The following is a 14,831-nucleotide window of genomic DNA, read 5'->3' on the forward strand; positions in this document are numbered from 1 at the left end:
TCTGTTTATTTCGTATATCCCTACATATCCGAATTCAGGGAATAAGTGAACCATAGCTAATGCACCTCTGTTGGCCTGAAATGCCATGCAGAGATAATTAGCATTTAGCGCTCATCGCGGGGACATTACAGATAGGCTGGAAGCAGGTTGCGACCTGAGTATTGTATTCTCAACTACGATAATGGTAACTACAGTCATGAAAATACATTAATGATAGTTGCCTTTAGCGCTATATTCTCAAGGTTAGCTGGGAGAATGGAACGGTAGCTAGCTGCTTCAAATTCCTGGTGGATTGATAAAGGTTTGTGTCCTTGAGGAAAGCACTAGAGCTTTGTTTACTGAAGAAAATCTGACATGAGAGTGTAGTGGTTCAGGTTAAACCTTGAGATTCAATTTGGAGCCAAGGTACATTTCTGAAACTGACTATAGGGGCAAGGCTGAGTCAGGAGAAAAGCCCGACTTTACCAAAGACGCAAGAGCACTGTCGACAGAGTCAGACAGACCGGGACATTGAGTGTAGTGTACACAGGTGATGCCACTCCCTGTTTTGCCTCTCAAATTAGCCCCACCCTCTCCGTGCAGGGGAGTCACATGACGATGACCTCATCTTTATAGGGCCCCATGTAAGTAACCGAACCTTTGTCTCACTCCTGGTGCTGCTACAACCAGTATAATAGAGGTTGTTTCCCTTTTTTTATTTTCTTAATTTTTTACTATTTTCTTTATTAGTTCATTACTATTTAAGGTGACTTTAAATGTCCACAAAGGTGCCACCCTAACTAATACAATGTACTATTATAATTATGAGAAGAGGTCCCTTAGTGCAATATTTGCCCTCAGAGACTTTCAGTCTGATCTCACCAGATGGATACTGTAGTACTGGTCTACCTGTTCTGAATCAGAACTCCGGAATGAACGTGTCCTTGTTTTCAACTCTGCTTGTCTGTTTCTCTTCTCACTAACGTCTGCCCTTTGATATACAGTACGTAGGATTTATATAGGATTTGTTTTATTGAGGCACGTTATTACATGTGGTATGTACAAGATTGTAGTCTGTGTGTGTCTGAGATTGTGTCTCCGTATCAGAAGGATTGCTTGTTGCCTGTCTTTACCCCAGTGCCTCAGGCAATTTAATTTCCTCTCCTCCACCTTCTCTCATCGCATTGTTATTGCTGCCTTTGCTCTGATCCCAGTGAAGTTAGTTTGAGGGCTCCATGTCTCTCCTGGGATCCAGGTGGAATGCATTACGGTTTACGTGGCTAATAGATACAATATGTAGCTTAGCCTACACAGCCTTGGCTTGGCAGCCCTGCCGTGGGGTCAACAACAAGGCTCCCCAGCCGAGCTGTTAGACATCTCACAGCCCACCATCCCTCCAGTTCTCTTTCTCTTTGTTTTCTTTTCTCTCGCTCCCTCACAGCCCACCGTCTTTCCGTTCTGTTCGTCTCTCTTTCTTTGTTTTCTCTTCCCTTCCGCTCTCCCTTGGACCTCTGTTCATTAGGAGGCCTACTCAGTTTTTCCTCTACTCTCCTCCAGTGTGTGTGTATGATGGTGATCACTGCACACAACACAAGCCCCCGTCTCTGACAAGCTCCATGGAAAATGTAGAATATATTTGTGTATGTGTATGTGTTGTCTGCCTGCGATATGAGAGAATTGTTTAGCCCTCCCTCCCTCTTTTGTGCCGTGGTTGTGGTGTTTTGTTTACTTTGCTTCCGTGCTGCTCGTGTGCGGCTTGTTGTCCGTTGGCTCCACCTTGACTCCATCTTCTGGCTTCTCCTCTGAGCGCTGTGTCGGAGGGGAGGGGGAGAGACAGACGGGGGTAGGGGAGATGAAGGTAGGGCTGGGGGCTGCTGCTGAGCTCAGGTCATAGCGCTCTCTCTTTATGTCTCTGTTGACACAGCAGGTGTTGCTTTGACTCCACAGTAGGGCTTTGTTTGTTCCGTGCCATAGCTCAGCAGCACAGAAAAGAAAGGTCAAAAACAAGCCAGAGCCAGGTATATGACATTAGGGAGATAACAATACACTGACTCTTCATTTCAGTGTCTGTTGTTTTAGTAAACAGAGACGGGGGGTGGGCTTTGTACTCACTCTTAATAACCAGCTTTGACTTGTTTTTCTGAAAAGTTGTAACTCCATTACACCCAGCTATCTCCCTCTAATTCTCGGTCTATTCCCTCTCTTTCCCTCCCTCATGTTCTCTTCCTCCCTCCACCCCCAGGTGATCCTGTACTCTGGGGACAGGGCCTATGAGGACTACTACCCTGCAGTGAAGGGGCGGGCCCACTTCAACTCACCTGACCCAAAGAATGGCGACGCTTCCATCAACCTGACTGGTCTGAAGTCCTCAGACACGGGGACCTACCAATGCAAGGTGAAGAAGGCCCCTGGCATCCGCAGCAGAAAGATGCTACTGACCGTCATGGGTGAGTGGGTTGCCATGGATTACATTTTAAACAGCCGCTACTCTGCTATCTACAGTTGAAGTCGGAAGTTTACATACACCGTAGCCAAATATATTTAAACTCTGCTTTTTCACAATCCCTGACATTTAATCCTAGTAAGAATTCCCTGGTTAGGTCAGTTAGGACCACTTTATTTTAAGAATTTGAAATGTCAGAATATTAGTAGAGAGAGTGATTTATTTCAGCTTTTATTTATTTCATCACATTCCCAGTGGGTCAGAATTTTACATACACTCAATTAGTATTTGGTAGCATTGCCTTTAAATTGTTTAACTTGGGTCAAACGTTTCGGGTAGCCTTCCACAAACTTTCCACAATAGGTTAGGTGGATTATGGCCCATTCCACCTGACAGAGCTGGTGTAACTGAGTCAGGTTTGTAGGCCTCCCTGCTTGCACACGCTTTTTCAGTTCTGCCCACAAATTCTCTATGGGATTGAGGTCAGGGCTTTGTGATGGCCACTCCAATACCTCGACTTTGTTGTCCTTAAGCCATTTTGCTACAACTTTGGAAGTATGCTTGGGGTCATTGTCCATTTGGAAGACCCATTTGCGACCAAGCTTTAACTTCCTCACTGATGTCTTGATGTTGCTTCAATATATCCACATCATTTTCACTCATGATGCCATCTATTTTGTGAAGTGCACCAGTCCCTACTGCAGCAAAGCGCAGCCACCCCTGTGCTTCACGGTTGGGATGGTGTTCTTCGGCTTGCAAGCATCCCCCTTTTTCCTGCAAACATAATGATGGTCATTATGGGGCGGCAGCGTAGCCTAGTGGTTAGAGCGTTGGACTAGTAACCGGAAGGTTGCAAGTTCAAACCCCCGAGCTGACATGGTACAAATCTGTCGTTCTGCCACTGAACAGGCAGTTAACCCACTGTTCCTAGGCCGTCATTGAAAATAAGAATTTGTTCTTAACTGACTTGCCTAGTTAAATAAAGGTAAAAAAATAAAAATAAATTATGGCCAAACAGTTATATTTTGTTTCATCAGACCAGAGGACATTTCTCCAAAAAGTACGATCTTTGTTCCCATGTTCAGTTGCAAACCGTTGTCTGGCTTTTTTATGGCGATTTTGGAGCCGTGGCTTCTTCCTTGCTGAGCGGCCTTTCAAGTTATGTCGATATAGGACTTGTTTACCTGTGGATATAGATACTTATGTACCTGTTTCCTCCAGCATCTTCACAAGGTCCTTTGCTGTTGTTCTGGGATTGATTTGCACTTTTCGCACCAAAGTACGTTCAACTCTAGGAGACAGAACGCGTCTCCGTCCTGAGCGGTATGACGGCTGCGTGGTGCCATGGTGTTTATATTTGCGTACTATTGTTTGTACAGATGAACGTGGTACCTTCAGGCATTTGAAAATTGCTCCCAAGGATGAACCATACTTGTGGATGTCTACAAAATAAATTCTGAGGTCTTGGCTGATTTCTTTTGATTTTCCCATGATGTCAAGCAGATAGGCACCGAGTTTGAAGGTAGGCCTTGAAATACATCCACAGGTACACCGCCAATTGACTCAAATTATGTTAATTAGCCTATCAGAAGCTTCTAAATCCATGATGTCATTTTCTGTAATTTTCCAAGCTGTTTAAAGGCACAGTCAACTTAGTGTATGTAAACTTCTGACTCACTGGAATTGTGATACAGTGAATTGTAAGTGAAGTAATCTGTCTGTAAATAATTGTTGGAAAAATGACTTGTCATGCGCAATGTAGATGTCCTAACCGACTTGCCAAAGCTATAATTTGTTAACACGAAATGTGTGGAGTGGTTGAAAAACAAGTTTTAATGACTCCAACCTAAGTGTATGTAAATTTCCGACTTCAACTGTATCTGTTCAGTAAAACCTCCAAGCATAATGCCTTTTAAAGGGTGCATGTGGCTCACTAGAGAAGTGTTTATGCAATACCCCTCTAGAATGGCGTTATGTTTAATAATCCTAGTGGTGTCTATTGATCTAGCATTTTCCTTGATATTGCAATCCCATTCAATCCATATACGGTAGGGAAATGGCTGTCAATATCAGATGACATCAAAATAGCCTATTAAATGTAGTTAAGTGTTGTCAAATGTACGTTAATGCTGCCTTGTTCTGAAATTATGTATGCTAAGTGTTTTGCTTTGCAATTAAATGATGGTGTGATTGATGAGCATCACACATAATGTAATTTCGCCTCAGCCAGCTGTTTCATTGTTGCTAAGTGACAGTAAAGCAGTGTAAAATGAAGTGATACGGGCCTTATGACAGCCACTCAGCAAGCTAACCGTATATCATACATGACAGTGGGTATAGAATAGGCAGAGCATTCATAGTGATGTCTGTGCAAACAGACTTGCCGTGTATGGCTGCTCGGTGAGTCAACTTTACTCTGAACATACAGAAAGTCACTCAACCTGTCAGCATATTTACATATGAAAAGCAGTGTGGGCTGACGGCTGTGGTCAAACAACATATGAACTGTTATTAGAGCCCCGCACTGATGAAGGATTTCTCATAAACACTGTGTTTGCCTGAATAAAATGTGATTAGGACACGGTTGTTTTCCTGGTTAACCACATCTGAGAAACTGGTTTTGTGACATGATCTGTTGGTGTTATATTTACCTTCCTTTACCAGGAACTAGATGAAAACAACCTGTCTTTTTAGCCATTCCTTTACACCGGCAAGGCTGGCTCGAAGCCTCTCTCATGTCTACAGGAAGGAAGGTTAGATTTGTTCAGTGTACCTGAGCCAGCCAAGGAGAGATGGGCTTGAGCTGACTAGAGCAAATACCTAGGCAGGCAGATGGTGATGGTCCTTAGGGAGCTGTGCAGAGGAATTTCTTGGCCACAGAGCTGGTCATCTAGTGTCTTTACTAGTTTAGTGCCGCCGCCTGGTAGTGGGTCTGACAGGCCTACAGGCATTGACCACTCGGGCAGAGCTATTCCTATTCTAGAGGAGAGCAGTGTGACAAGGAGACAGGAAGACATCTTGCCTGCGCCGCAGTTTACCTTCAGGTCAATATCGTCACCGGAACGTAAATGCTCCCGAGCGCATTGGCAGGGACGGACACGGTCACACTCTCTCAGGAAGTAGACACACACACACACACACACACACAGGGGCATTTGTCCTGAGTGCAGGTAACGTTAGGAGCTGTGTGCGTGTTGTCTCCCTGTATGAAGATCGACAGTGAAGGTAACAGAAGGAGAGGGCACACCTGCAGTCAGTACAGCACACCGGACAGGCATGTCAGCAACCCTCGCAACTGATCAGTGTCTGCCGCTACCTCACTACAGCTTTCGGCAGCCAATCACAATTCCTCTTTCCCTCACCTTAGTCCCAATCACTATCTCATTACTCATACGCCACTACAGTATTTAACATGCCAATCGCTCCCTGAGTCCAAACAACCAATCAGCCCTACCTAGACCTCTCTAAAGCCAATCTTTCTGTCTCCCTGGCCTCAGTCCCAACTGATCCCTCATTGTCTTTATAGCCACCCTACTGTGGTCTACCACAATGTATCACTCTCCCTCTATCTATACTGTGTCCTATCAGTACCTCAATGTAGTCCACCACAACCAATAGATCTCCTTATCTTCAGCACTTCATATTACACCACATCCATATAGTCCAGCACAACCAATACATCTCCTTATCTTCAGCACTTCATATTACACCACATCCATGTAGTCCACCACAACCGATCTCACACTCTCTACAGTATCTGTCTGTCTCAAGACATTATTTTTCTCTTTTTACCTCCTCGCGTCCCCCCCCCCCCCCGGTCCATCAGCACTCATTTAATTTCTCTTCCATTTCTCCTCCCCTCTCTCGTTCTGTCCATCCTGACCCCCTGCCTTTTAGTGCAGCGCACAGCCCATACTAATCTATGTGCTGCCGTGTCCCACAGGACAGGGCTGTCTGATGTTAATCCACATGGTTCTGCCTGATAAGTCCCTGTCCCTGATCTCCCCTCCCTCTCCTCTCTCTCCCCTCCCTTTCCCTGGGCTTTGTTGTTACAGCGCCCATTACCAAACCATGATGTCAGCGCTCTAGCACAAAGCTCTATCCGAGAGATGCACACAGAGAGAGACAGAGAGATATACACACAGACGCACACACACATTCACACACGGCCAATCAGGCTTCCTAAAGACGACAATATTTAGAATGCCCCTCCACCTCCCACCCCTGGCTTTAGTACCCATACCTCATCCCACCCTCTCCAGCAGACAGACAGACAGTCTGTCAGTTGGTCTGTTCATCTTTGACTTGCACTGGATCCGGCCTGGTTTCAATTTGGGGCTTTGTTTGCTTTTGAATTCTCATCACATCTCCTGCCAACAGACTGAGGAAATTGTTTGCGTACGCTTGGCTTTCCCAGAGAGGCCCTACCCCTTGTGTGTGCACGTCACTCTCCAATCTTCATCATCTTTAGTGACAGCACCTGTAATGACAGCAGCTGTATCAATTACCCTGATTACTGCTCTCATTATGCTGATGACTGCTGCTATGAAGGGGACACACACACAGAGCTCAGCAACCTGCTAAGGGGGTGTGCATTGGAAAATGAGGAAGGGTTTGTGTAGCTTCAAGCTAATTTCTGTTTTCCGCCATGTATGCCATCTCTAATAGCTTATGCCCTCTCCCCCTCCTCCCTCTCCCTTGACAGTGAGGCCGTCCAAGCCCAGATGCTCTACTGAAGGCCCCACCCAGGAGGGTAAGGACGTGGTCCTGAGGTGTACATCCAGTGAGGGGACCAACCCCCTGCAGTACACCTGGGAGAAGACCAGTGACAGCAAGATTCTGCCTGCCTCAGCCGTGCTAGGTAACACACACAGGATGTAAATATACACCGAGTATATCAAACATTAGGAACACCTTCCAAATATTCAGTTGACCCCCCCAAGTTGGCTGGATGTCCTTTGGGTGATGGACCATTCTTGATACACACAGGAAACTGTTGAGCATGAAAAACCCAGCAACATTGCAATGCAATATTTGACACAAACCGCCGGGCACCTACTACCATACCCCGTTCAAAGGCACTTACATTTTTTTGTCTTGCCCATTCACCTTCTGAATGGCACACAATCCATGTCTCAATTGTCTCTAGGCGTAACAATCCTTCTTTAACCCGTCTCCTCCTCTTCATCTACACTGATTGAAGTGGACTTAACAGGTTACATCAATAAGGGATCCTAGCTTTCACCTGGATTCACCTGGTCAGTCTGTCATGGAAAGAGGTGTTCTTAATATTTTCTATACTCATTGTATTTATTGAAGATTTTCACCATCCTCAGATGGAGCTGATGATTTCAAACAGAATGGATATTCACTGCCAACTCAAGTAAATGGACAAAAAAAAATCCAATTTCTTTTTGGCTTCCTGAACGTGCCCCTGTAACCTCTCAGCCTCTCTATGTCTGTAGACCCTGTGGGAGGCACCATGAATGTAAGGAACGCTTCCATCAGCTCCTCAGGAACCTACCGCTGCACAGCTAAGAACCACGTGGGCATGGAGGAGTGTATTCTACAGCTTGGCATCACTCCCCGTGAGTCCCTCACCACCCCCTGATTCACCTTTATCTGCTCTTTAATTGAAGACTATCAATGTTTTCATTTATCTGGTGTGGATTGGTGCTTGGACCTGTATTGGCTGTATGGTGGAATTGTGGAATTTGATCATGTATCATGTATATTTTTTTAATGATCTGTGGTCTAGCACCCAACACTGCTGGTATCATAGCTGGAGCCATCATCGCTGTGCTGCTGGCCCTCATCATCATCGCCATCGTCCTCTTCTGCTGCTGCCGCGCCCACCACAGGAAGAAGTACGAGAAGGAGATCTCTTACGAGATCAGGTACGGTCACTACATTATTACACCATTGTACAGCACTGGCATTAACTGCATCCAACAGCTATTAGATTAGATGTGTTTGTCAGATGTTCACAGACATTTGCTTGACAAAAATGCACTGCGATAGAATAGCCAGACATAGTAAACATACACATTAATGAAGAACAACAGAAATGACAGTTTAATGGCTTGACCCCTCCCTTCCCCATAACATAACTACCCCCCGCCCTCATATACTCAATATTGCACATCCCCTTGGTGTCCAGGTCACTGAGCATTGCACATAATGTCATTGCACAACACTAACTTTCAATGTCCGTGATTCCGCATATAACCACATATAACAGTGTAGTATACAGTACATTACAACTATCTTAATAGCATTGTGGGAAGAGTGTATAGGTTCCTCTAAAGGTTGTCTTTTATTTCGGTAATTTGGCTGCTGTAGCCTGCAATAAATCAAAGAAAGCGTGACCGTGCCACGTTCTCTGGCCCCAGCTCCTCCCTATCCGGTCACTCACACAGCAAAGGACATGGAAAAAAGGTTGTCGCACCATCAGCTTTTTTCCCCCTTCTTCAAATAAACGTCTGATAATCAGTTTGGGTTTTTTATTTGTTCTGTGGTTCCTGTGTCTGTCCTGCCCAGCCCCCCTGGACACAGTGTTCCATCCACACAGCATCCTCCCTCTCTCTCTTTCTCTCTCTCTCTCTCTCTCTCTCTGTGTCTCTCTGTCCCTCTGTCTTTGGGTCTGCTAGCATCAGCCTGGACACTGCACAGTGGAGCACCATAAGAATTAGCCCAATGAGCACTGTGTCTGTGTGCCCAGTCCTGACACACACACACACACACACACATGGCGGCACACATACAGACACTAATACACGCTTAGGGATATTAATGCATACACAAACACTTGTGCACACACATTTACCAACATATTCAAAGCCACTGGCCCCTCATGCTGTTTGATTGAGCTCTTTAATGGATTATTGCAGGTTATTATGTGTTAATTGTGTTGCTCTGGGAGTAGAAAGGGGTTGATGGGAATGAATGTTGCTTAGTTACCACTGTTGAGAATATTACTGTGGCTGATCAGAGCTGGCACAGCTAGAACTACATTCCATCGTCACTAGCTATAATCTTTCTCACTACCTTTCACCCACTCTGTCTGTCCACTCTGTCTGTCCCTTTTCTCTCTCTCCATCTGTTTTTCTCTCTCTCCCACACTGTCATTCTGTCTCCTTCTGTCTCTTTCACTCGCCTCAACCTCTCTTTCAGTTAGTCTGTCCCTTCCCTCTTTCTGCTCGTCCTCTGTCTGTTTCTGTCTCTCGCCCTCTTTCTGTCTCTGTCTCTTTCACTCGCCTCACCCTCTCTCTTTCAGTCAGTCTGTCCTCTCCCTTTTTCTGCCTGTCTCCTCTCTCTGTTGGCCTGTTTCTCTCTTTCACCCCCTCTTTCTGTCTCTCCCACCCCATTCTGTCTTTCTCTTATATCAATCTTATATCCTTGTTGATCTCTCTCTGACTCTGTCTGGCTGGACAACTAGGTGAAATCCCAAGTGAATGTGAAAGGGGAGCGGAAAAGCTTGTCTCTTGTTGTTTACATTGCCCATCTCACTCTTTTCCCCCCTCTCTCAGAGAGGACGTTCCCCCTCCGAAGAGCCGCGTGTCGACGGCTCGCTCTTTCACCAGCGTGGGCAGCCAGCGTTCCTCCCTGGGCTCCATGTCCCCCTCCAACCTGCATGAGTACGCCCTCAAGCCCCAGTATGACAAGATCCCCTCTGTGGAGGAGTATGACAGGCCCCCCAGCCACACACCCCTGCCACCGCCTGTCGCCAGCAAGATAGCCGGCCGTAACCTCAGCCGCATGGGCGGCATCCCTGTCATGATCCCCGCCCAAAACAAGGACGGCTCCATTGTGTAATGGAGAGAGAACGAAGGAGAAAGGGAAGGTTTGGGACAGGGGGACACTAGCCAGAGAGGAGGTGGGGGGCTGGTCTGGCAACTGGAGAGAGGGAGGGGTGGGACAGGGGGACACTAGCCAGAGAGGAAGTGGGGGGCTGGTCTGGCAACTGGAGGGGTGGGACAGGGGGACACTAGCCAGAGAGGAGGTGGGGGGTTGGTCTGGTAACTGGAGAGATGGAGGGGTGGGACTTGGGGACACTAGCCAGAGAGGAGGTGGGGGGTTGGTCTGGTAACTGGAGAGATGGAGGGGTGGGACTGGGGGACACTAGCCAGAGAGGAGGTGGGGGGCTGGTCTGGTAACTGGAGAGATGGAGGGGTGGGACTTGGGGACACTAGCCAGAGAGGAGGTGGGGGGTTGGTCTGGTAACTGGAGAGAGGGAGGGGTGGGACTGGGGGACACTAGCCAGAGAGGAGGTGGGGTGACTGGGCTGACTGATTTTATGTCCTCCACCACTCATCATCAGCTGTGGTGCCGTACTGAGGAGAAAAGAGATGCAGTACTGTACCATATCACATCAGGCCCACTATGAACTATTTACTGAAGGCAAAAAACAACAGATCCTTTTATGAATTTTACTTCCAGATCTTTCTGATAAGCAGACACAAAAATACTAGGGTGGCTAGCTACATTTTAATGGTCAATTCAGAAAGGTTGCTTTGTACATAGTTGAATGCATGGTGCTTTTTAATTTAGCTGGCCCGGTCCCTAGAGATGTGTGCAGAGCAAACCAAGGTCTCTGATTGACCTATGGTGGGTTTGTACTGTGAAAGTATGACAGTTGTATTGATGTGTTTCTGGGCGGAGGAAATGTACAGTCCTACTCCACAGTCTTTGGATGAAATGCCAAAAATATAATCAGACAAAGGTTTATATCAAATCTCTCAGTAACATGTTTTAAAATATTTTGCATATTTGACAATAACCCCTCCACACACACATTTGTTTAATCTATTTTAAGAATAGTGGTTGCCGAAGGGATTCAAGATTTCTGCTTTTCAAATTAGTTTGTTATCATGTGGTTACCTTTATAAAGATGTTCATTCCACTGGTTGGACTGGCTGATGTAATGGGCATGTTTGCCAGCCTTGAGAGCAGTTGACCATTTGAATGGTCCAGCTTGGGCTGGGAGGGATGGACGATCAGGGTTGGTCAACGACACGGGGGGGAGGGGGGAGTTAAGCCACCCCATCTTGTGATTGGTGGATTGTTGTTTCTTTGCCAGGCTTACACCCCATCTTCTCCCTTTCTCCCACCCCTCTCTACAAGTTCCTAGAACAGGCAGTGTGTTGGAGAATAGGGGCGTGTGGCTTCACTGAACAATCATATTTGATTGTGTTTGACTGCCACCAGCTCAGGCCCCCAACCCTTCTCACCCCACCAGTACACCCCTCCCCCAACACACATTTTGTATTAGCAGGATGACCGCGGTTACACTGTTCGCTATTATTAACCCTCTCTGTTGTTTAACCATACAACCAAAAGGTCTCTCCACAGTCGTTCCCAGAAAACATTCTGGATTTGGAACCGCATACCTAGGATTCAATATCGCAATGAACCACCTCTTTCAATGGTCATTATTAAGTTTAGTGGTTCATTCATGCACTACCATTTGTGATGGATAAATGAAGGATGTACATGTATGTTACAGTATGTTAGTAAGTATGTTACGTGATATATGGAAGGAATTGAGTGTTAAGGGGAAGAAGTAAACATTAGAATACTGAGTCACAGGTATTCACAGGTTTAGGCTGCACCTACAGTACAGTAACTGTTCTCTAGGGTTCCCATGCTGTACCCTAGCTCTATCACGCAGTCAGTCACAACAGGCTGGTCCCAGTCTTACTCACAGCCCCAGTGCTTTTGCTCAGCCCAGATGACTTGTTTCTGTGATTGACATCACTGTGCCTTGTCTGTACTGACTTGTATCACACACACATACTGTTGTAGCCACAGGCCCCTAAGTAGATGTCTATGTCTCAGTGGACACAGACACCTCCCTGGTTGTGTGCTTGCCTTTTATTGTTGATGTGCGCCATACATGTATGTTTTGTAGCCAACTATCATTTCCATGTATGGTGCTTGGCACAAGAGTTGGCTTCAGTACTTATAGTTTGGCTATAATGGACCTGTAGTACCAGGCCTACATCGGGTATAATAACCAGTCCACTTTACATGGTTCCGGATCCTGTGTAATACTGCATCGCAGTTTACATTAGCTCTGTATTTAAACTGTTGCAATGTTTTAAAACATTTCCCAAACATTGACTCATACAGTTGTTGCTTCTTTTTTAATTCATTATTTAATTTTTTGTTTTATTTGTATGAAGGTTTTGGTTGTATGTGTAAATGTGACACGATCACTAGAACTTATCCCACCACACTTACTCTAGTGCTCTGTATGTATAATGATGCTCTGCAGTACTTTGCTTGGTTAATGTGTATCTAAAACATGATCGCTGGGTGTTATAACAGTAGAGGGTGAAAGCCTGCTCATTCAGCTGGGCACTCTGTTTCAGGATCCACATTAGCATCTTAGTTAGAATGAATATGAATGATTATTTGATGGATCAGCCATGTTATGGATTGTATAAGTTTGACATGGATGTGTGTGTGTCCAGATTCTAAATAGTATACTAGCATGGTTATTGTAACAGAGCCCGTTCTGTGTGTGAATAGAATGTGGTAGATTTGGGGTGGATGAAGTGGAGGTGATGGGTGTTGAGCACTTTTCTGAATTATATAATAGTCTCGTGCCTCTCCTCATTGTGGCAGGTGTAACTTCACACCCATGGGACAGCAGCCACATCCTCCTGCTGCACCGAGGCAGGATGTGAATTAAAACCCACCCCATGCACTACCCCAAGGTGGAAAAGCTGTCAGTTCTCTCTAAGCCCAGGGAACTGAGTGTGTGTGTGTGTCTGAATGTCTGGAGGGGGCCTATATATATATATATATATATATATATATATATAGTATTTTAGTAGAATAGACCTTCAACTGCTGACAAACTGTACAGAGTCATATTGTATAGTCCCTCTCAACTCTGGAAATTAATGATAAGAACTACTAACATGATATTTACTGTAGCTTTTAAAAGAAGTGTACTAATATTGTATTAATATTTTTCTTTCGGGGGTTTGTTTGCACATTGTGTGATCAAACCTGTTTTTAATTTTTCTTTGTGTCATTTTTGTGCTGTATTTTTAAATAATAAAAGGACATAAAATGAAAAAATAGTCCTTTCTTTTCCATAGCAGCAGCTGTTGACTTTGTCTTAAATCATAGTGCTTTTCTCTAACCAGGTCTCAGCAGCCAGCCTATCTTTATCCTCTGGAGCCCTGGCTGGCCTCCTGCAGGCTTCCATTCTGATGAATTTTAATCGGGCAGTGATTTTCACCCCTAACGCCAGTTGAGGTGACTTTCTAACCTCTAATGACTATAATTAATCAATGAAGCACAGAGGCAGTACGATCAGAAACTGCTTGGCAAAAATCCACAGCTCCATTGAAACAGGCAGCACTAGAGCATTACGTATACTAGCCTGATTCGCACCATAGGGCCGAGCTGTACTGGACTGGCCTGGGTACGCATCCACCAGTGTTGCTTGAGCCATGCTGGAAAGGACCATGTGAAAATAAAATATCAGAGCCAGCACAGCCTGGTTTGTGTTGGGCATATCGCTTGAATCAAAACTGTGTAGGGGAGACTGGTGGAAATTGTAACAACTTGAATTTCTCCAAACAGAAAAAAGCTAGAGTAATGAAACTCACTCAGTACATACCTGTTTAGGTTCTCTCCCTACTAGAAAGGTTTTTGCCAAATATCTAAATTTGCTCGTTTTATAAGCAAATGTTTGCTTTTTAGGGGTGAACTTTGTACTGTCCAATATTTCAAACTAGCATAATGTTCCTCACCATGAGTTTGACTGCTAAGGTTGGGGGCAATTATAACGGAGTGTTAAAATGGCCCTGAGCCAGCAGCCCAATTTTTTTAATTTTATTACTATTTTCATTTTAAGATATTAATTATACCAATAATAACTTTAATTAGCCTTGGGGTCCTGTAGAGTGCCAAAGAAGTTGGAAACAGACATGAACTGAGAACCATCAGACTGTTCAGACTGTTTTGAGACTGAATGCCCATGCACAAATGAGTATAACTGTAAAAATTGGTCAGGTACATAAAAAATACATATTTCTCGCAAAATCATTACATACTCTGTCTGATATAATTCATAAACATATTTTTTTTAAGGGAAGTGCGCTAAAGTGTACAAATTCCTCTTCTTTCCTGCCTAGCAATTATCTGCCATCCTCTAGCTAACTCGACGGTTAACCCATCAACTTCTAGTGAATTTTTGTTTTCATTTAACAATTTACAGCTCTCTGCCCCCCTGATTGCTGAATCATTAACCTATATTTTTAACCTGACGGTTATCTGGTACTATCCCCAAGATTTGGAAGGCGGCCCATAAAATATTAGAATCCTTGATTCCTTCTCAGCTGAGATCTTTCTTATCTTTGAAATGTATTTCTAAATGTACATCAGTTGA

The 14,831-nt window shown here is 45.0% G+C and overlaps 1 protein-coding gene across 1 annotated transcript in view; it reads left to right on the forward strand.

The window, feature by feature from the left end:
- The window catches only part of cxadr (CXADR Ig-like cell adhesion molecule), a 56,855-nt gene extending 42,408 nt beyond the window's left edge, over nucleotides 1–14,447 (forward strand). The window contains exons 3-7 of the mRNA XM_020484547.2: nucleotides 2,222–2,426; nucleotides 7,128–7,283; nucleotides 7,888–8,010; nucleotides 8,181–8,319; nucleotides 9,952–14,447. Of these exons, the coding sequence (XP_020340136.1) occupies nucleotides 2,222–2,426; nucleotides 7,128–7,283; nucleotides 7,888–8,010; nucleotides 8,181–8,319; nucleotides 9,952–10,237 (909 nt within the window). The 3' untranslated portion in view covers nucleotides 10,238–14,447. The remainder of the gene's footprint in view (nucleotides 1–2,221; nucleotides 2,427–7,127; nucleotides 7,284–7,887; nucleotides 8,011–8,180; nucleotides 8,320–9,951) is intronic.
- The last annotated feature ends 384 nt before the right edge of the window (nucleotides 14,448–14,831 follow it).

Source organism: Oncorhynchus kisutch, linkage group LG6 (genome assembly GCF_002021735.2).
Source record: "Oncorhynchus kisutch isolate 150728-3 linkage group LG6, Okis_V2, whole genome shotgun sequence".
Classification (NCBI taxonomy): domain Eukaryota; kingdom Metazoa; phylum Chordata; class Actinopteri; order Salmoniformes; family Salmonidae; genus Oncorhynchus; species Oncorhynchus kisutch.